Source organism: Aricia agestis, chromosome 1 (assembly GCF_905147365.1).
Source record: "Aricia agestis chromosome 1, ilAriAges1.1, whole genome shotgun sequence".
NCBI lineage: Eukaryota > Metazoa > Arthropoda > Insecta > Lepidoptera > Lycaenidae > Aricia > Aricia agestis.
The window spans coordinates 27,035,409-27,058,827 of record NC_056406.1 but is presented as its reverse complement, the minus strand read 5'-3'; the positions used below and the strand labels follow the sequence as shown (position 1 = coordinate 27,058,827).

Below are 23,419 nucleotides of genomic sequence, written 5' to 3'. Positions count from 1 at the left end.
TGCCTTGTATGCGTTTAGTTATTTGTTGAAGGACCAACTATTATTATATTTCTGTTTCCTATTCTAATTAAAATTTACAACTAAACATCAGCTTTGTTCACATAATTGTACATAGACACATAACAGGTCTACAGGACAAAGCTGGGTCGCATCCGAAAAAGGTTGAAAAACACTGGTCTATTGTCACAGAGGAGGAGATAAACGTACAAAGTACACACCCTAAAATTTAAAGTATTATCTCTTTGTTTTGTTACATCCTGTAGGCTGTAATCTGTATAATATTGTTCGACTCGAAGAAGAAATAAAAACTATACTGTACTCGGCGAAACATGTCGGTAGTTAAGTGGCAGATGTTGTATATCGTGGCTTTGTATAGAAAATGACAAGTTTTTGACAGGGAGTCAATGACCGCTACCGCCATGTTTCACCGAGTACAGTATATAGCGAAATGTTAAAAGGTGCGAAATAGTGAGGTGCCGCGGATAAGAGCTTCCATATACTTTACTCCTCCCGCATTATGGCCATTAAGTATTCCAATCCAGTGATCCAATCCAGCGCTGGTCCCCAACTAGAAAATTACTCCCAACACACGTATGTTATAAAAATACTGCACTTATAAAATACTTATAAGGGAGATCGCAGACGGCACACTTTTTGTGTGATCGAGTCTGCGGCGCACATACAGTTTGCTTGGCCGCGCCATGCAGACTGAAAGTTAATATTTGTCTACGTTTATCGAGGCTCACAAGACCAAATTTATTAAGACGATCGTTGTAGGTCGGCAATTTACCCCCAAGCCACATCTACTACTCAAAGACCTAACAAACCAACGCTGAATAGCTTTAATTCGGTGATTGTGTACCCCGTACATTGGAGACCAAACGGAGGAGCAATACTCAAGGACACTTCTTACCAAAGCTACGTACAATGTAATCCAGGTCTGGGGTTTTTTAAAAGGACTAGAGATCGCCCAATGGTCGAAATTCGACCTTAGTTTCAACGACATTAGGACTACTACCTTTAATTTGTAAAAAAATATTGACTTTATCCTACGAATAATAAAAACTAAGGAAAAGTAACTCCGTCAAAAAACATGCTCCACAATACTTGTCAAAAAAGTGTACCTTGGGTACACATTTCAATACATTTGCAATATTTAGGTGACCTTGAGCGGTGCTAGGCTGACGTTACATGACAGATCAAAAGGAACCAAATTTAAAACGGTAATAGTATGGGAGTTACGATTCCTTAGTTTTTATTATTCGTAGACTTTATCATATTTTTTTTCAACTCTCGTCTCTGGGACTCAGCTGATCTCAGGCTGGCGGTGTAAGCATTGTCTAATAGTATCTAATAAAAAAACTATAATCCATTTTTAATTTGTCAACTTGTTGTCAACAGACTTCAACCATAAATTAAAGAGTATAATTCGTATATATATATATATATACGAATTATACTCTTTAATTTATGGTTGAAGTCTGTTGACAACAAGTTGACAAATATATATATATATATATATATATATATATATATGTGTTTCGTATTGAAACTGGATTTAGTTAATTTGATCCTATTTTGAGGATACTGAATAAAATGCAATTTAGATAAACTTTTGTATATTCGTTTTGTAACAAAGGAACAGCATTACAGTGCAAAAAAGAATGGACGATACTAGAATATATCGACTACCGCCTACCAATTAACAAAAATAAAAATAATAAAAGGCCTATAGAAATTACATAGCAACAACATGATTTGATGAAACAAAAAAACCTAAATTAACATTAAAAGATTTAGGCGCTGCAACATCCTGGCCCCCGTTGAAAGCTCCTTCTTTCAACCGTTGGTGTCTTCATCTTGCTCTTTCCTTCAACCGTTGGTGTCTTCATCTTGCAATGGACAAAGGCGAACTAGAGGCCTTCTTACAATACCCCGTGTAGTGGCGATATCTGCAACTCGCGATATTCCGTCGACACCCGGGAATAAGCGTGTGACTCTGCCAAGCCTCCAAACTAAGGGAGGTACGAAATCTTCATGTATCAATACAAGATCACCAACTTTCAAGCTTTTTGAACAGTTTTGATGATCGGTGAGTCAGTGGATTTTCGCACAAGCTTCTATTATCATGCAAATTGTATAATATTGAGGTTATATCTTAATAGTTAAACATTTTAAGGAGAAATTTATTTTATTCTTTTTAGTGTGTTTAAATAAAAACTTTTATTTTTAAGTTTTTTGTTCATAATTTTTAGAGTTCAAAACTCAAAGAGTTAAAACAGCTAGCAACTATAATATTACCAAGACTTCGATGTCTGTCCGTCTGTCTGTCTCCAGGCTATCTTAAGAACTATAATAGCTAGAGAGTTGAAATTTTCACAGGATAGGTTTGCCAGGTTGTCAATAAAACATTTTTATTTTTCATCGTTTATTCGTTGTGTCCTCTTGTAATCTATCATAATGAAATATGTGAACACCGATACCACTTTGGTTTGGAGCCAAACGGGTAGTGTCTGTAATAATACCATCTGAAAAAAAAGAAAGCTTTTAGTCGTTATAAATATTATGTACTATCAGAGAAGTTGATTCCTATGCAAATCGGGGACCTAAGTAGTTTGGTTGCATTACGTCAAACCCAGCCGACAGATCACAATTAACATTGAATTGACATATTCGACCAAATAACGTTGGTCTGTCAGTTGCATAGGCATCAACTTCCTTGATGGTACTCTCATACTCCGTACTCTCACTATACACGCACTAGTACTATACTATGCTAGGTGGTGTTGGGCAGCCTATTCTAACTTTGGATGGCTCATTTTAAAATACATATGCGCCTCGTCACGTTGCAATGTGAAGTGAGTAGTGACTAGTGACCAGCGTTGCCAGACGTCCCGATTTTGGCGGGACGTCCCGTTTTTTTCATCAAAATTAAATGTCCCGCGCGGGACAGGCTCAGTCCCGCTTCTCGTGGAAAGCCTGAACGTACGTGCAGCCTGCTGAGAAAGAAAGGTGTACGTAATGAAGATATTAGAGTGCGGGAGGAAGAGGGGTGGATTTTCTTTGGCTATTTTAGCTATCTATTGTCACGTAAACGTTATTTTAACGCATATAAAATTTATACGCAGATAAAATTCAAATAACTTTTGATTTTATACCTTTTTTTTACCTTGTCCCGCTTTTGACTGAAGAATCCCGCTTTTTCACTCAAAAAGTTCCAAAGTCCCGACTTGGCACAAAAAAAATCTGGCAACGCTGCTAGTGACCCTCAAGAAGACAAGAGTCACGAGCGTATAAATTGCTCAGCTCAGCTCACGTCTCGTCACCACGTGACTCCCGTCCCCCCGTCACGTGAACCGTGGAACTACTAATAACCCAACGCCTCACCTGGAGCCCATGGGTCCAGTACCCGGAGGTGTTGGTCAGTTTGCCGAGCGTGGCCACCGCGTGGCGGGCGTAGACACGCGCGCTCGGCACGAACAGGTTACCGCGGTGCAGCGCGTCGGAGAACGCCGTCATGTTGCTCGACACGAAGAAAGGCGTTAAGGTCTGTATATGAACCCCGCTGCGGGCGTATTCGCCCTGAATACTGGCAGTCAGATGGCATATGTAAGCCTGGAAATGTATAAACATGTCAATTAGGGCCGCGCCCACGGAGCTAATACAAAGGTCGCGCCACACCGGAATTGCAGCGGCGCGGCGAGCACTTTCAGTGTCATATGATTTTAAACTTTATTTACTTTCATTACTGTAATACATAGTATTTAGTAATACAGGATGTAACAAAAATAAGTGATAATACTTTAGGGTGTGTACGACCGCGGCCGCCCGTGGCCGCACGTGGTCGCCGGCGGCCGCGATTTCCCAGGCGGTATGTATTACATATACAGTGTGTAACAAAAATAAGTGATAATACTTTAGGGTGTACATGTTCCTTGTAGAGAGTTTACTGTGAAAGTAGCAGCGCTGAAAGACCAAATTTTACACTGACTGTATAATTTTTTGTTACACACTGTATAATATGTAATACATATCGCCTAGGAAATCGCGGCCGCCGGCGACCACGTGCGGCCACGGGCGGCCGCTGACTTCTCACGTCACGGGCGCGGCCCTTAGTGTTTAAGAAGTATGCCATGCAACAGCAGCTTTGTTTGATCCTTCGGTCGTTGTGGACGGTCGATCCTTTTCATTTATTAACATTATTAAATTAGGCTCACTTGATACGGGTTTTTTACTGCTTTCCCTTGTAGTTTTAGCCAAGTTAACGCGCATCTAGGTCAGAGTATGTCCGACATTCTGTACCTTTGTGGCCGCATAAACCGCGGCGTGCGGCAGGCAGTCAACTGCACCAGCTGCAGACGCGACGTTGACAACGGCGCCGCAGCGGCGGTTTAGCATGGCCGGCAGCAGCAGCCTCGTCATCGCCGTCACCGCCATCGTGTTCACGCGCATCAGCTCTAGTTTCCTCTGCAGGGACTCCGAGCAGAATCTCGTGGGATGCTCGGTGGCCATGCCGACGTTGTTTACTGAAATAGCGTGGATATTTTTAGCTACTGGTATTGATATTTTGACCCCTCGAGACTCCTCAAATCTATAATGGTAGTAACCAGTACCCAGTACCAGAGAATAAAGAATTTGTTTTATTTGCTAAGGTACTTTGGATATAATTTGTAATCCAAACATCATTAATTAAATTTAAAGATTGGTTCTAGCTTACCTAAAATTCCCACAGGAATATCCTGCAGCTCCTGCTCGATGTGGGTGTAAATTTCAGTTCCTTGTGTAAAATCAGCAACAATGATTCTTGTTTTAACGTTGTACGATGACTCTGAAAATAATATTTGGTATGAGAAATTAAGTTTTTTGTGCATTTTAGCACGACTATAGTTGTCGACACTTATAGCCTTTTTATTCCTCTTAATTACTACACCACGCTGCAATATCAGTCAATGTCGTAACTATTATAGATAGATCCTGATCCTAAATGGTAGACAATGGCTATAATTTTATCACCCGTGCACACTGTGCTAAGGTCAAAACTCGCCTATCTCTGTGGCGACGTTCCCCAGTTTCTATGGGTTTCTGCTGATGAGCACGATGTTGACGCCCCTCCGCGCCGGCTCCATGGCGTAGTGCTTGCCGATGCCGTCCGTGCTGCCCGTCACCGCTGTATCTCACCTATCTCTGTGGCGACGTTCCCCAGTGTCTGTGGGTTTCTGCTGATGAGCACGATGTTGACGCCCCCCACGCCAGCTCTGTGGCGTAGTGCTTGGCGATGCCGTCCGTGCTGCCCGTCGCCGCTGTATCTTACCTATCTCTGTGGCGACGTTCCCCAGTTTCTGTGGGTTTCTGCTGATGAGCACGATGTTGACGCCCCCCACGCCAGCTCCGTGGCGTAGTGCTTGCCGATGTCGTCCGTGCTGCCCGTCGCCGCTGTATCTTACCTATCTCTGTGGCGACGTTCCCCAGTTTCTGTGGGTTTCTGCTGATGAGCACGATGTTGACACCCCTCCGCGCCAGCTCCATGGCGTAGTGCTTGCCGATGCCGTCTGTGCTGCCCGTCACCACTGGAACATTTGTACATGAAAATCAGTCTTTGTGTGTGCTGGAAACTGTGCTATAATTCTGCACGTGGCATACTTTATAAAGAGATCGTGGGTGTTCAAGCAATTTTTAGCAGTTATGCTTGGTGGCTGAAGGACCAGATCAGAGGTCGGGCAGAGGATTTGTCACGGCGTCAGTACTTCCACCATCGGTTTTAATTACAAAGTGTTAGTATCAGTGAAGTAGCAAAATGCTATACTAATTACTACCCGATTCTTGCAGTCACCATACTTATACAAACTTGTAACTACTAGGTACGAGAGGAACTGCATATTGCACGCGCAGAGTATTTAAACAGCTTGTAATAATTATACCTTGTAGATCTTTAAGTGCTATAGTAACAACAATAAAATACAATGTATTGCTATTTGTTACAGTGAAAATATGTGGAAAATTACTAAGTGCAATAGGTCATCGCAATTTTATGTGGTGTCGTATGGGTCAAGCCGATGATGCATTAACTTTGATTTCTGAGATTTTATGCTAATTTTACAACTTAAGGGTCTTCTACATCTATTAATAACAGAAAAAAAAAACAATAGAAAAAAAAATACTCCATTTAACCCGTTTTATATTTATAGCGTTTTCGGCATCTAAAATTGTCTCGGGACACCTGGCAGGCAGGGCAGGCTGAATGGATACGAAAATAGCCGAACAAAACCGATGATCCACGAAGCACTTAGACTTAGTACATAATATTAGTATGTATTTACGTAGCATATAATGTAGCAATTTAAAATTCGACTATTTTCGTATCCATTCGGCCCGCCCTTAGCCCGGGGCAGTTCTAGATGCCTAAAACGCTATTAGTAAAATTCTTTTTGAGAGGAAAACGTCAAGGTACTTTAGTATAATCGTCCGTAATCGGTACGCCGATTTTGAAGATGTAATGATTAATTCATGATTTATTGTATTCAGAGTATGAGCCGGCGGTCACGCTCGACGCGGCCTACGCTTAATCAATTTTTCTTGTTAATTATTATCATACATTATCTTCTGAGAATAATATGAAATCTTTAATATTTGTTATACATATTTTGTTAATGTATATATTACGTTAATATTATATATTATGCTATGTGAGTTGCAGTCGTTACAACTAGGAGGAAGGGCTCCGTACTCGAGTGGTTTCAGCTTGCCCCTACACCGGAGACGACCTTCGGTTTCGATTCTTGTGGAAACGTTGGAAGGGGGAATTTCTTGGTTCGGTCGCCGAGCTCAAAAGTGCAGTAGCTTAAAAATATGTAAGTGTAGTAAAGCCTTTGATATATTTATTTATTTATTTAAACACTTCATGCAAATATTTACATAGGCGGGCTTAATGCCTAGTGGCATTCTCTACCAGCCAACCTTAGGGTGATGATGAGAATGTAGAATAGGCGCATTCTAAAGCAATTTTAGTTAAAATATGATGTAATAAATAGTTTTAAATAAATATTAATGTTATATCAACTTTTATTTATACATTTTATCATTTAATAAACCTACATAAAATATATAAGTACCTACATAATTAAATGCTGAAATACCAAAAGAATATATAGAAAAAAGTTAAATGTGAATTCCTGTGGAAACTAAATCTAATCACTCATTATAATTTAACTGATTTTTAAATAATATAATTGACGAACTCTGTGTTTAAAGATATTTTTGTTAGGGGACATCCTAATTTCTTGAGGGAGGGCGTTCCAAAGGAGGATGGACTGTACATGAAAGGAGGAGTGGACAATGCTGGAATTATGAGGAGGACAGTGGAGGCGCAAGTTTTTGGATGATCGAAGTTCCGTGCTATGGGTATTACTGAAGAATTCAAGGTGGGAAGATTAATATGGAGGAGCGTTAGGAGAGTAAAGGAGAGAGTACAACATACAGAGTGCACGCAGTGAACGACGTTGACGAATAGACTGCCAGTTCAACTTAGATCGGTAGTCAGAAACGTGATCAAATTTCCGAAGATTAAATATGAACCTAATGCAACAAACGATCGAGTATATCGATATATTCTTGGCACTGCCTATATCTAAACCTGCGTAAAAGCTATTATTATTGCAGGTGTCATCAGGAACTGCCAGGAAGCAAGAAAAAAGCAAGCAACCTTCGTTTTTAACCCGACTTCAGCCAGAACTCGGTAAAGTTTTTAGAGTATAAGCACAGAATAGATAATAAGTTCAAGTGTATATAAATATTGTTTTCTCTAACTTCTGTCTACGGATTGTCGCATTAGGCCTATAATCCAATTAAAATATAATGAGAACCGTTTCACTAAATCAATAAATTCGTTATTGTAGACAGAGCGATTCAAGACTAGACTTAGACTTAGAAACTAAATACTTGAAGTTGTTGAATTCATTGTTTTAGTAAACAGTGAATTATTTTATCCAATAACGAGATAAAATAATCCACTATTGGGACCATGCTACATTATATTATTATAATATAAAGCTACGTCCTCTACCAATGCAACAATTTCATTGGTAGAGCTTAATTAAAAAAAATATACATATAACAGCTACTACAAAATATGAGGACACTGTCAGTCAAGGCGAATATGTTGGCTCGTAGGTTTGCTAAATGCACGGCAGAGGTGAAGGTTACTTTGTTTCGTGCTTACTGTCAGGCATTCTATACGTGCAGTCTATGGGTCAAACATACGCTAACGGCTTATAGTGCCCTGCGGGTCCAATATAATAATGGGTTTCGGGCACTGATGGGGCTGCCGCGCCTTTATTAACCTTTATTAACACTTTTAAACCAAAAAACCTATATTAACACTTTTATTAAGTAAATGAAATATGCAGACCGACTCCTTTGTTATGTCCGAGCTCGGTCCTAACTTGACATGCTTTTTACGCATATACACCGATATAAGGCTATCTCTTATAGTCTATCTTAATTATTCTATCCGTAGTGGTCATTGACCCCCTGTAAAAAACCTTCATCGTCATATTTCATCGTTTTTTATTCAAATCGATAATGAAGTGACAGAATATTATGTTTCTAGTCTGGGTGATATCGTATTTTGCATACTCAATGTGAACTGAGAATGAAATTAACCATTTCAAACTCATAAATAGTTGGAGAATATCATTCTAAGAGTTACCAAGAGGTTTTGCGTTTTATAAGAGTTCAAGTCTTTCATAAGTTAACAGAATACATTGCGAGCAATTTTCACATAGCTCCTAGACTAGAAAGGTCAATGATCGCTGATGCCACCTTAAATAATTTTGACTATTGGTATTCGCTTATAATTTAAAGTTTAGTTTTTCTTTCAACGAAAATCGTAAACCAACATAGCTTAAGCCACTTCAGTTACCTGCCCAGGATCCATATTTTTCCACGAACGTTTTTCTCGACACCAACTCCTGGATGGTCCTGCAGAGGAAGACCGCGGGGTTCCACAGCAGCCACACCACATATTTAACCACCACCAGCGCGCCGATCACCGTCAATATCACTAGCATCGTACCCGCTAGAAACGCGTGCGCGTGCGCAGCTGCCTTGTATGCGTTTAGTTATTTGTTGAAGGACCAACTATTATTATACTTCGTTGCTGCATCCTATGAGATTTAATAAACCTGTAGTCCGCATTTTGTGGTACTGCATCATCACACGCCATTTAGATATTTATTTAATTTTAAACTGTAAAAAAGACAATCAATTGGTTTTATAGTAATTCCGCCTTGCTTTCCTACTTAGATGGCGGTGTCAGTTCGTCCGTCATTCGTTTTTACGTGTGTTGCATCATTCACATGCGCTCAATTGAAATTAGTTAAAATCAAGTTATAGTGAAGTGTTTGGTGAAGTTTTTTTTTGCAAAATTATGGGTAAAAGAACCAGGGACAAGACAGAAGAAGAACTCGAACGTAAAATTAAACGTTTGAAAGAAGAATTGGAGTCCCGGAAAAGACCTACCCCGCCGGCTTTTCTCAGAGCGAAAGTGGGTGTTTTGTTTATGTTATATTCCTCTCTTTGCGAATTTCCCTTTTATCGTACTGTGTACGAGTTTAATTATTTCCTCAGGGGTGACACGTGATGTCATCTGGAAATAATATTAACTACTTTCTTAAGGGATAACATGTGATGTTATCTAGAAAGTAATTATCAAAAGCTAATTAGCTTGTTTGTATGAATAGGTCGTTCAGCGGAGTATTACGACGACGCCTCGTCATACGATTATCGCGACGAAGTGGAGCTCGACGACTATCCGGTCGCCAGGGCGTCTGATGAAGAGGACCGTGACCGTGACGTATCAGGACCTGTGCCTTCCGATGTCGATCCGCCCGCACCCCCCTGGATGAGAATACGGTCGATAATTTCCAAGGTATTTCACCACCGAATCGTGTCCAGTCCGTGGTCATACCTGTTGAAACCACCATGCAACCTGAGGAGGACACGATTTCAGCTGAAATTATGGAAGTGCTCGGCGAATCAAAGAAACCTAAAGAAATCTTCGGTAAGAAAATCCCGCAGGGAGTCTCTGAACGTTTGGGGAATATTCTGTTGGACGGGTTAGCAAAGGAACAGAAGGAATTAAGAAACCGGTTCCACTGCAGTCATCTACAAGTCGAAAACCTCCAGGGCAAGCGGGAAACTTGCGAGCTCCGGCCCGTCAGATGAACGGGCCCAGTACAGCGCGCGCGCAGCCTGCGACCTCGCGGTTCTACCCTCCATCGCTGCCAGCTGCCTCCAGGAGGCCGCCGCCAACGTCGCGACGCGCACCGCCGCCGCCCCCGCCGCGGAACCAGTCCCAGGACCGTCAACGCGGCCACCAACGTTAAACCAGGTACCTCATGCTGGCCGCCTTCAATATTTCTCATTTATTTGGTCACAAATTACAACAGATCCTCAAATTTTAGAAATAGTTTCCGGATATAAGTTAAAGTTTGAACAAACACCCGTTCAGGTTGTCGAACCCAGTAATCCACCGTGTTCGAAAACTCAAATGTTAGAATCGATTGAAAGTCTTAAATGGATAGGTTCAATTGTTTTATGTGCGGAATGTGAAGATCAATTCATATAGCCAATTTTCTTAATACCTAAAAGTAACAGTTCAAATAGATTTATTCTTAACCTAAAGTCACTTAACAAGTTTATACAACAACAACATTTTAAAATGGAGGATATCCGAACTGCAACTAAATTAATAGACTATAATTCATACATGACGACAATTGACCTTAAAGACGCTTATTTTTTTTATTCCCGTTCATCCATCTCATAGAAAATACTTACGGTTCCGCTATGATAACCAATTATATGAGTTTACATGCCTTCCATTCGGATTGTGTTCGGCTCCTTTTGTTTTCACGAAGTTAATGAAACCCGTGCTGACCTACTTACGCAGTTTACAACATAAAATAGTATGTTTTTTAGATGACATTTGGTGCACGGCCGACGACTATTATTCGTGTGTCGATACAACAACGGCAGTTACTCAGCTGTTGGAACAGCTAGGATTTATAATTAATGACGAAAAAAGTTGCTTTTTACCTACTAGAAAATGCAAATTTTTAGGTATAGAACTTAATGGGGATTGTCCATTTTTTTTAAATTTTGTTCATTACAAAAACATTTCGAGGAATAAGGTCAGTGATCGTTTTTCTGTATATAAACGAAAAAAATACCTATTAGTTACTTATATTTTTGAACAAATATGTTTAACCTTTGTTTGACCTTCAATGGCGTTAAATTAGCAATAAATTCGACCAACATTACGTTTCGAACTTTTGGTAAGCTTCTCGTATCAGGTTTCACATAATGAGAACTTGCATTTGACGAACCAGCCATTATAAATAAGATTGAAAGGAAAAAACATACTGCAGAGGTCAAGAGGCCGCCGAAGATGACGTCAGAGCGAAACTTTAAAAATTTATTGAGAAAAAACTAGCCAATGAATTTCAAAATTATTTAATTTATATTCTTAAAATACCCTATTTTAACGAAAAAAAATATAAAAAGTACATGTGATTTTTTTTGGACAATGCCCATTCAAGAAATATGTCATTGGAATTGCCAAAAGAAAAACGTAAAAAAATCTACGATTTGGTCTGTAATGTATCGCGTAAAAAGACAATAAAAATCCGCGAGTTTGCAAAATTTTTAGGTACTTTAACTGCAGCTTGTCCAGCCGTAGCTTACGGCTGGGTGTACACAAAGCGTTTTGAGAGGGAAAAATACTTAGCATTATTAAATAACTCGGATTATGACTCTCTAATGGAAATACGATCAAGGCTGTTACGTGACGATTTCTCATGGTGGGAAAAAGTTATAAATTATGTCGATAATCCTATTCGTTTAGGTAATTTCAAATATGAAATATTTTCAGACGCTTCTCCTTCGGGATGGGGAGCGTTTTGTAATGGGGAGACAGTGAACGGGTTTTGGTCAAAGGAAGAAGTAGAAAATCACATTAATTATTTAGAATTGCTAGCTGCCTTTATGGGCTTAAAATGTTTTTGTGATGGATCGAGAAAAATGGAAATTCTCTTAAGAATTGATAACACCACTGCCATATCATATATCAATCGAAGTGGTGGAGTTCAATTCCCTCATTTGAATGATATAACTCGTCAGATATGGCAGTGGTGCGAAGAAAGGGATATTTTAATTTTCGCCTCGTACATCCGATCACGTGATAATGTCGAAGCAGATAAAGCCTCCAGAATTTCAAATATTGACACAGAGTGGGAGTTACATGAATCTTGTTTTGATGATATAGTAAATAAGTTTGGTCATCCTGAGGTCGATCTTTTCGCATCCAGAATTAATAGGAAATGCATTAAATTTGTATCATGGAAACGGGATCCGGAGGCTTACGAGATTGACGCGTTTACTTTAAATTGGAAAGAGCTTTTCTTTTACGCCTTTCCCCCCTTCTCGTTAATATTAATGTGCATTCGTAAAATTATTAACGATGAAGCTTCCGGCATATTAGTCGTACCTTACTGGCCAAGTCAACCGTGGTTCCCACTTTTTAAATCCTTAACGATATCTGATACTTTATATTTTCATCCCAATAGAAATATGTTGCTTTCGCCTTCCAGAACGCCTCATCCTTTATGGCCCAGCCTTACCCTGGCGTGTGCGAAGTTATCCGGAAGGCGTACGAGAAACAATCAATAGATAAGGATACAATAGACATTATGATTCATTCACTATCCAAGAATACTTTACAACAGTATAATTCGGCTTATAAATTATGGTTCGGCTTTTGTATAGACAATAAATTAGATTTTTTTAGAGCACCTGTTCCAATGCTACTTAAGTTTTTATCATATCAATTTAAAAATGGTTCTAGTTTCGCTTCATTAAATTCTATCCGATCAGCATTATCATTGATCTTAGGAAAAGAAACTTGTACAAATAATTATGTCACAAGGTTTCTTAAAGGTGTTTTTAGAATCCGACCTAATTTCCCTAAATATCAAAATTCTTGGGACCCTAACACGGTGTTCGCTTATCTATCTAATCAATACCCTAATGAATCGTTAAACCTGGAATTGATTACTAAGAAACTGGTGACTCTGCTCGCATTGTCTACAGGACAACGCGTTCAGACGTTGTCGTTAATTAAGGTGTGTAATATTAATGTCAACTCTACTGACATAGATATTAATATAGATGAAATTATTAAAACTTCTGCTCGGAATAGATCAAATCCTAGATTAAAAATTCTATTTTTTCATGAAAAACCCTGTATTTGTCCAGCTAAAGCTCCATCTGTGTACCTGGATAAGACAAAAGAGCTGCGAAATGGCCCAGCTACTGATAAGCTCATTTTAACAACTAGAAAGCCTTTTCATAATGCCAGTTCCCAATCTATAAGTCGCTGGATAAAGAGTCTCCTCAAGGACAGTGGCATAGAGATTGGAGTTTATTCAGCGCACAGCACGCGACACGCCTCCATCGACGTCATCAAGCGATGCGCTGGCTGGACCGGCTCATCCCTTTGTTTTGCTAAGTTTTATAACTTACCTTTACCAGATTTAGCACAAGAAAGAGCTTTCGCTGAAGCTATTTTTAATGTAAATTCTGATTCATAGCATATCCAAACTAATTAAGTAGTAAGTATTATTATTTAGAAGTACAATACTTTATAAAATAAAATATTGTTATGATGTCTATAATGTTATTTCATTTTAAATTCCGTAATTAATTAATTTAATTTAATTAATCTGGTATTTTATCATTCCACAATTACGCGCTGAACATCTACAGGTTTATTAAATCTCATAGGATGCAGCAACGAAGTATAATTTATGGTTGATTGAACTTACCTTAAGTGAACTTCAACCAAAATTATGCGAGTTGCTGCATCCGTAGAGATTTAAGATCCCACCCCACCCACTTCTCTTAGTTTGTTGCCCCTATTCTTTACTTGCGGAAGGATAAAATGTTATGATTTATCCTCTCTAAAAAGAATGACGGACGAACTGACACCGCCATCTAGGAAAGCAAGGCGGAATTACTATAAAACCAATTGATTGTCTTTTTTACAGTTTTAAATTAAATAAATATCTAAATGGCGTGTGATGATGCAGTACCACAAAATGCGGACTACAGGTTTATTAAATCTCTACGGATGCAGCAACTCGCATAATTTTGGTTGAAGTTCACTTAAGGTAAGTTCAATCAACCATAAATTATATTTCTGTTTCCTATTCTAATTAAAATTTACAACTAAACATCAGCTTTGTTCACATAATTGTACATAGACACATAACAGGTCTACAGGACAAAGTTGGGTCGCATCCGAAAAAGGTTGAAAAACACTGGTCTATTGTCACAGAGGAGGAGATAAACATACAAAGTACACACCCTAAAATTTTAAGTATTATCACTTTGTTTTGTTACATCCTGTAGGCTGTAATCTGTATTTAATATTGTTCGACTCGAAGAAGAAATAAAAACTAGTACTCGGCGAAACATGTCGGTAGCGGTCATTGACTCCCAGTCAAAAACTTGTCATTTTCTATATAAACCGCGATTCACAATTAAGTGGCAGATGTTGTCAATCGTGGCTTTGTATAGAAAATGACAAGTTTTTGACAGGGAGTCAGTGACCGTTACCGCCATGTTTCGCCGAGTACGGTATATAGCGCAACGTTAAAAGGTGTGAAATAGTGAGGTGCCATATAAGTATAATTGCTTGGATATACTTTACTCCTCCCGCATTATGGCCATTAGGTATTCCAATCCAGCGCTGGTCCCCAACTAGACAATTACTCCCAACACACGTACTGTTATGGGGTACTTTCTAGACCCCTTTTTAAAAAAAGATTTAATTTACAAACTAAAAATAGAGAAATAGAAAAACTAGGATGGATGGAGACTGACTGGGAACTTGGGAGGATGTTTATATAAAGGATTGCTGATGAGGATGGAAAGAATATGGATAGGGCTTAGGTAAGGGAAAAGGCTAACAAGGATAGGATATAACACCTCCCCCGGCCAGGACTAAACTTCGGGGAGAACCGAAGTTTGGTTAGGTGAGACAGGGTCTGCGACAGGAGATTGGGAATGGATTCTACACCTGGGAGAAGCTGGATTGAGGCTTGTATCTGGAATCTGGATTCACTGAGGAACGAGGATTGGGTAAGTTAAGGGTTAAGGAAGGCGGAGTTTGAGTTTGACGGTTGTGCCCCTTAATTAAAAGATAAATTTTAAAGATAACATTGCAATGATTAGAATTAAAGTGATTATAGAGTAATGAGCCTTGTATCTAATTATTGAGTGTTTATTAATTATTTTGTCTGTTTCTTGCGCTATTAATTTTAATTTTGTTTTTGCCTCTAGGGTAAATACGTCTAAATCTATATTTTCGAAATGGCTAAGGGCATCTAATTTATCACGTAAAGTCTCTTTCGGCGACGTGATGCGCGCTTCGTTCGGGAGCCTCCCCCGGAACCTACGGTAAACTACACCGGCGGGCCAGAACTCCTCCACCTCGAAGATGGATAAAACTTGAGTCGGCACTCTTACCACAAAATTTGGATTGCATTGTCATATTTCTAAAAGAATCAAAGGCACACAAAGCGGCTTGAAAGTGTCCCGAGTGTAAGAATCCACGTACGCCTTCCCAATCAACTTACATAGACCAACAAACAGAACGAGTAAACGCTAATAGCTTAGAGGAATTGAAGGAATATTTTAATAGTAAATTAGAAGCTTCGCTCTCTCAATTACTTAAAGATATACGAAGGGATTTCACAGCGGAAAGTGCCGACACTCGAGGTAAAATTGAGGAGTTGACGAAGAGTGTCCAATTCATGTCTGCTAAATACGATCAACTTACTGAAGAACTAGGCTCAAAAACTAAAAGGATTGAAATATTGGAGGCGGAGAACAAGACTTTGAAACAAAATCTAACAGATGTTAATACTAGACAACCAGATTGAGCAGCAATCTCGTGAATCGAATTTGGAGATACAGTGTGTTCCAGAGCACAAGGGTGAAAACCTGAAACTTTTAATACAGCAACTTACCTCGACGGTTGGCTACTCTCTCCCTGAAAAGCAGCTCCTAAACTATCACCGACTCGCCAAAGTCAACCAGGAATCTACCCGCCCACGTTCCATAATAGTCAAGCTACCCAGCCCACTCATCCGCGACAATATTATCGCAGCCGCCAAAATATTCAACAAAAACCACGTTACAGATAAACTGAACTCATCCCATCTTGGAATAGGAAGCAAGGACCCTATTTACGTCTGCGAACACTTATCCCCATCAAACAAGCAACTGCACGCTAAAGCTCGTCAGTTTGCAAAGGAGAAGGGCTTTAAATTTGTGTGGGTGCGCAACGGTCGTATTTTTATTAAAAAAGATACCAACAGTAAAACCATATTGATAAAAGATACAAATTTTCTTGGGTCCTTGTAATATTTTCAAAGGTATACTATTTACTCTAATTTCTATACTTACTTAGTTGTTTATTTCACTTAAATTTATAAAATCTAACATATTATGAGTGCATTTTTTAAACCTGGTAATAGGCATAGTGAGTTGAGCATTATCTATCAAAATGTAAGAGGTCTGAGAACCAAAACTGAAACCATACGGTACAACACACTAACACACAATTTTGATATAATTCTTTAAACTGAAACATGGCTTAATGATTCCATTTTCGATCATGATGTCATTGACGGCAGATACTCGATATTTAGGCGCGATCGTAGTTCATCATCTTCTACTAAAGCTGACGGAGGCGGTGTGCTGATAGCTGTCTCTAACAAACTTAATCCCGTTCGCAAACTGAAATGGAAATCTATAAATGAAGACATCTGGATTGTTCTAAAACCCAAACTAGATAACTCGACTGTTTCGCTGTGCATTTGCGTCTTATATTTTCCTCCACCCGTAACACAAAACCGCCTTGACGGTCTTATCAATCATGTCACAAATATCATCCAACACAAAATACCCAAAAACTCTTTAATACTCTTTGCCGGCGATTTCAATCTACCTAACTTAATATGGCAACAGAGCTCAAATTCTCTGGTCCCAGCAAGCAGTTCCAATAACCTAGTAAATATGTTCTCGGATGCGTTGTCTCTAAATAACTTGTATAATGTCAACTTTTTTTTTTTTTTTATATGAAATAAGGGGGCAAACGAGCAAACGGGTCACCTGATGGAAAGCAACTTCCGTCGCCCATGGACACTCGCAGCATCAGAAGAGCTGCAGGTGCGTTGCCAGCCTTTTAAGAGGGAATAGGGTAATAGGGGAAGGTAGGGATGGAAAGGGAACGGAATAAGGGAGAATAGGGAAGGGAATAGGGTAGGGGATTGGGCCTCCGGTAAACTCACTCACTCGGCGAAACACAGCGCAAGCGCTGTTTCACGCCGGTTTTCTGTGAGGACGTGGTATTTCTCCGGTCGAGCCGGCCCATTCGTGCCGAAGCATGGCTCTCCCACGTCAAAATAAAATAAAAATAAATCACTCAATTTATAACGATAAAGGTCGCATACTGGATTTAATATGAACAAACTCTACTAAAAGTTTTGACGTATCTAAGTCCAGTAGTCCGCTGGTTATTGAAGATGTTTATCACCCTGCCTTAAATATAACTTTAAAACTAAGGGACTAAAAAAATAAGGGACGAATTGGAAGCGACTGACTGGGATACACATTTCAACACGCATCAAACTGTCGATGAAACCATCGATGCGTTTTATAGCGTACTCGATCAAATAATAATACATAACACCCCAAAAACTCATAATGACAGTTGCCAATATCCCTTCTGGTTTAGTAGGAATTTAATAAACACGCTAAAAGAGAAGAGAAAGATGCATAAGAAGTTTAAAAAGTTCTCTAACCCCAGGGATTTTATTGTCTATGATATGTTACGCCAGAGATCCAGGTTAATGTTGCAGGAATGCCTCAACAAATTTAAAAATAATTCAAAATCTTTAATTAAAGAGAATCCGTCATATTTTTGGTCATTTATTAAATCAATTAGATCCAATAGCAACGAAATACCAGATGAAATGTATTTCAACGATAAATCTGCTCAGGGTTCTCAGGACATCAGCAACCTTTTTTCGGACTATTTTCAGTCAGTGTATTCTAAAAAACAAACGCTTAAAACTACTTTGCCTGAAAAAACAACTGACTATCCACAATCATTAGCATCATGCTACATCCCAAAATCGGAAATTCTTCATTTTGCAGGAAACAGTCCGGTGGAAATGGATTTGTTGAAAATACGATAAAGTGGTTCGGCAAGCTGCTCTGAGCATTGTTTCAGGAATATCGGAGGTATGCCATCCGGACCGGGTAATGGATAAATGTAAACAAAGGTCCCGGTCCGGATGGCATACCTCCGATATTCCTGAAACAATGCTCAGAGCAGCTTGCCGAACCACTTTATCGTATTTTCAACAAATCCATTTCCACCGGACTGTTTCCTGCAAAATGAAGAATTTCCGATTTTGGGATGTAGCATGATGCTAATGATTGTGGATAGTCAGTTGTTTTTTCAGGCAAAGTAGTTTTAAGCGTTTGTTTTTCCGTAAGGTCCGGTCCGGTCCGGATGGCATACCTCCGATATTCCTGAAACAATGCTCAGAGCAGCTTGCCGAACCACTTTATCGTATTTTCAACAAATCCATTTCCACCGGACTGTTTCCTGCAAAATGGAAGCTCGCACACGTTACACCAATTCATAAAAATGGAGATCTAAGTGATGTAACTAATTATAGACCGGTTTCTATATTATCAGCCATGGGAAAAGTCTTTGAGAAAATTGGTCCAGGCCCAGATTTATTTTCAATTTAAGTCCTTATTTGATACAAACCAGCATGGCTTTTTGCCTGGAAGGTCAACTACCTCAAACCTTCTCGATTACGTTACAACGATTTATGAATCTATGGAAGACAAAGCAGAAGTACATGCCATCTACACCGATTTCTCAAAGGCTTTTGACTTGGTCGATCATGGAATCCTCTTACAAAAGCTAGCTCATGCCGGGATTTGTGGTAGCTTACTCAGATGGTGCGAGTCTTACCTCATGAACAGGTCGCAGCTAGTAAAAATCAAGGGCTATAATTCTGATATTAAAGTAGTGCCTTGCGGCGTTCCCCAGGGCTCACACCTAGGGCCTCTCTTCTTTCTGTTCTACGTAAACGACTTGTGTTCTGTTATTGCATCCGGATACCAAATGTTCGCAGACGATCTCAAAGTATACAGAAAAATCAACGACCACCGAGATATCAGCCTTCTCCAACATGATGTAAATGCAATAAAACATTGGTGTTCTGCTAACGGAATGTTGTTAAACTCATCAAAGTGCTTTCACATTAAATTTACACGTAAACGAGATCCTATAGCTGCCACTTATTATATATCGAACGATCCGATTGCAGAGATCTCGACCATTCGGGATCTGGGTGTAATGCTGGACAGCAAGTTAGATTTTCGGGATCACATTGATGCTATAATTAAAAAAGGAACACGTTTGGCTGGATTCGTAATCCGTCAAACCAAATTCTTTAGTGATTGTGAGATTCCGATTATTCTTTACAACTGCTACGTTAGGGCGATTCTCGAGTATTGCTGTCAAATTTGGTGCCCATCTTATGCAGTACACATTGCTCGAATCGAAAAACTTCAGTAACAGTTTTTGTACCACATTTCTTATGCACATAATTTTTGTCAAAAATTACCTTCTTACGAGTCCCGGCTACAATATTTCAAACTTACAACATTAGAAAATAGACGACTAATTGCTGATATAGTCTACTTATCCAAAATAGTCAATGGTAAGCTAGATACCCCTTCCCTTACGAACAAATTGCAATTTGCTGTCCCACGACCAGGTAGTCGTCTGCACAATATGAAAACTTTTAGTTTGTCCTTATCTCGGTCCAACTACTGTCAACACTCACCACTGTACATACATACACTGTACTGTATAGATATATTTAGCGCATCATTTCGTTGTTAAAAGTTACATCTATTGCAGAATGGGTAATGTTATTATAATTATGTATATATTTTTTGTTTAAAGCAATGATAGCGATGTACTATCGACAGAGTTCTTGATCGACTAGGCACTTGGTGCAGGTCGACAGGAACTCTGTCGGTATTGTGGCCAATTTTATTTTAATATTATTTTAAATTAGCATGCTGTGTTCACATCAAGAAGGTCTTACACAATTGTTATATTTTATAGTATAAGCAAATATTTTGTTAAATTTTAAGTGTTAGGCTAGTTTTGTGAACCTTTAATAAAAAATAAAAAAAATATTTTACAGCATCATCTTCGTCCAAAGTTTCGAAGATAGTCTTGGAGATCATTCCAATACCACCAAGCCATGCCCCTCGCCTGGCTCTATTACTGGTCAAGTGAGTTATGGATGTAAAGTCGGAAACTAATTTATTATTTATTTATCTATTTGTTTTGGAAAACCAACAGCTTATGTTTATAATAAAATAGAACCAATACTATATAAAAAGAAAGCCAATAACAGGTTTTCACTATTAGATAAATATAACATAGTTAGCAACCTCACAATATACACACAACATTATCTACTGATGCAATATTATATCCTTATTATGTATATATTTTATTCCTTATTTAATTATTTATACATGAAAAGTTAAATATAAATTTTTTGATATAGAAATCCTATCAGTCACATACTAAAAAACCTCTTATTATAATCCGATCGAAATTTAGTGCTTTTGGTGGTATAGGGATCTAAATTAAGTTCTTTGCAAAGAGAATTAAAAGATCTGCTTGCTCGCACCAGGAACGAGTTACCTCTATAGTTAGTGCTGTAGGTTTCACAAGTAAGTGGAGGATTGTATCTTCTTGATCTGGAAGGTACAGTAAAATTTATTTTTTGGAGAAGGTCTGGACAGTCAACCTCATTATTAATAATTTTCAGAATAAAAGTGCAGTCTGAGATTTGTCTTCGTTTAGATAATGGCAAAATGTGAAATTGTCTGCAAAGGGCAAGGTGGTTTTCTGAGTTGTAAACAATTTTGAGGCGGTAACATAAGAATCGCAAGAATCGTTTCTGATTTTTTTCAATTCTATCAATGTACTTATTATAGCAAGGATTCCACACTAATTGTGAACAATAATCTAGATGACTTCTAACGAAGGTACAGTAAAGTATTTTTAACGTTTTTGCTAGTTTGAAGGAAGTACTTACCCTCATGATGAAGCCTAGGGCTTTTGAGGCCTTCGAGATGATTTTATCTATATGTTCATCAAACATTAGTTTTTCATCGTGATAGACACAAAGGTCACACACAACATGACATCTTGGTATTACTTGACCTTTCAGAAGATATGTAGCAAGGACTGGGTTCTTTTTCCTGGAAAATGTAGTAATGGAACATTTAGAGGGATTCAGGTCTAAATTATTGGAAACACAGTAGGAATCTAGTCATCTCAGGTCAGCTTTTAGCTTCTCAGTGTCGGCGAGCGATGAGATTGGCAGAAAAATTTTCATGTCATCAGCAAAATAGAGATAACGGGAGTAGTGAAAGCATGAGTCAATATCATTAATAAAAATTATGAACAGGAGGGGTCCCAGTAGTGAACCCTGGGGAACACCACTAGGGATGGGAACCCAACTGGAAATGTAATTATTGATGACTACTGCTTGAGACCGATTTTCTAGGTAAGAGCAGAACCAACGGAAAAGATTACCTCTTATGCCAATGTTAAAAAGTTTGCTTTTGAGTATTCTGTGGCCTATACGGTCGAAGCATTTGGAGTAGTCAGTATATATAACGTCAGTTTGATTGTTGTTACTGTCCATTTCATTAGTCAGATATTCGTTGGGAGTTGGTGGGTTAAAAATTACTCAACTTTAATCAAATGATGAGTTGGACAGAAAATATTGTATGGCCTTGATCACATTCTGTAAATTATATTAAGGATCATCTCTCTGAGTACGGTCGTTGGAGAATGAGGTTTGAATGTGTAGACCGACCCTTTAAGAAACCATGTTGCGAGTTGCTGAAAGAAGTTTTTAAGGCATTATATACTTGATTGTAAACAGGACGTTCAAATATTTTGGCAATAATACAGAGCTTAGAGATAGGTCTGTAGTTGGTAACCTGTGAAATATCGCCTTTTTTATGTATGGGTGTTATGAAGGCCGACTTCCAGAGTTTAGGCACCGTACATGAATCAAGTGACTTTTTAAAAAGCAAGAAAACCGGAAGAGCTATTGTTTGATGACATCCAATAAAAAATTTTGAGTGTAAATAGTCCAGCTGATTTATTCGGGTCTAATGTCTTTAGGTAAAATTTAACTGTTTCTAAATTAATTTCAATAGAATTAAGGAATACTTGTGAGTCACAATATGTGTTATCATTAACGGCGGGAGCTGGAGGTTGAGTAACATTATCACGGTTGAAGCTGCTTAATGGGCATAGGAAAGACTCACGAAAGTAATTGGAAAAAGCATTGCAGATTGTTTCACCAGATGAAATAGTGGCACCATTATATATAAGGTTACTTGGTAGTAGATTTGTTTTAGACCGATGTTTAACAAAGCTCCAAAACTTCTTTGGATTTTGAGCGATGGATGATTCTGTCTCTGATAAATAATTAGAATAACATTCAGACTCCATCTTTTTAACGCGATCACGTAACAGCATAAAAGTAATCTGATCACTAATTCTACCATATTTTTTGAATTTTTTATGATACTTATATTTTTCTTTTATTAGGTGTTTAAGAGCATAATTGTACCAGATAGGATACTCACTGGGCTTAATTTGTTTTGCAGGTACATATTTTCTATAAGTCCTGCATAATTTTATATAAATTTACGGTTATGAGTCCTGCATAATTATACAAGTATTCTCAGTACTAAAAATCATCATGGTGTGGTTATCTTTTTACATAGAATACAAAAGTTTTGATTTCTCAGAGATAAGAGTTAACTCTTATCTCTGAGAAATCAAAACTTTAACAACAATAATAAAATAAATAAATAAAATATCTTTTTATTCAAAATGGGTATCATGATACACTTTTTGAAAGTCGAACGAAGAAACTACGTTGCCTACCACCGGTTCGGGAACTACCCCGCCGAGAAGAACCGGCGTAAGAAACTCGCACGGGGCCATCTTTTACTAAAAAAATGGAAAAATTACAATGTTATGGCTTACAGCTATGTAACAAAATTAAAAGAAAAGTAACCTGCATGGAGCCACCCTATTCCCAAGGTGTGCTGTCCTCGAAGAAATCATTGACTTTATAATACGCTTTAGCACACAAACGTTCTTTAACTGCTTTTTTAAATTTGTTTAAAGGTAGATTTTGAACATTTTCTG

At 38.5% G+C, this 23,419-nt stretch overlaps 1 protein-coding gene and 1 long non-coding RNA gene across 2 annotated transcripts; both read right to left on the bottom strand.

Moving 5' to 3' along the window:
- Window positions 1-2,414: 2,414 nt before the first annotated feature.
- Window positions 2,415-9,098, bottom strand: LOC121733303 (inactive hydroxysteroid dehydrogenase-like protein 1). The gene is made up of 6 exons (XM_042123522.1): window positions 8,918-9,098; window positions 5,445-5,567; window positions 4,718-4,828; window positions 4,303-4,526; window positions 3,388-3,615; window positions 2,415-2,528 (listed from the first exon to the last, which is right to left on the bottom strand). Exons 1-6 carry the CDS (start codon window positions 9,063-9,065, stop codon window positions 2,415-2,417), a joined length of 948 nt encoding a protein of 315 aa, XP_041979456.1. The 5' UTR covers window positions 9,066-9,098.
- An 11,657-nt stretch (window positions 9,099-20,755) lies between these two features.
- Window positions 20,756-21,820, bottom strand: LOC121731935. Its single transcript, XR_006036305.1, has 3 exons — window positions 21,779-21,820; window positions 21,276-21,441; window positions 20,756-20,934 (listed from the first exon to the last, which is right to left on the bottom strand). It is a non-coding gene; the product is annotated as an uncharacterized LOC121731935 (long non-coding RNA).
- Between the last annotated feature and the right edge of the window lie 1,599 nt (window positions 21,821-23,419).

What these genes read in the sequence shown, in the direction of transcription:
- LOC121733303 (XM_042123522.1), bottom strand. Translation starts at nt 9,065, where the DNA reads ATGCTAGTGATATTGACGGTGATCGGCGCGCTGGTGGTGGTTAAATAT. An exon ending in AAAATATGGATCCTGGGCAG is followed by an intron (nt 5,568 to 8,917) that starts GTAACTGAAGTG and finishes CAAATGTTCCAG; the next exon opens with TGGTGACGGGCAGCACAGAC. An exon ending in GAACGTCGCCACAGAGATAG is followed by an intron (nt 4,829 to 5,444) that starts GTAAGATACAGC and finishes TATTATTTTCAG; the next exon opens with AGTCATCGTACAACGTTAAA.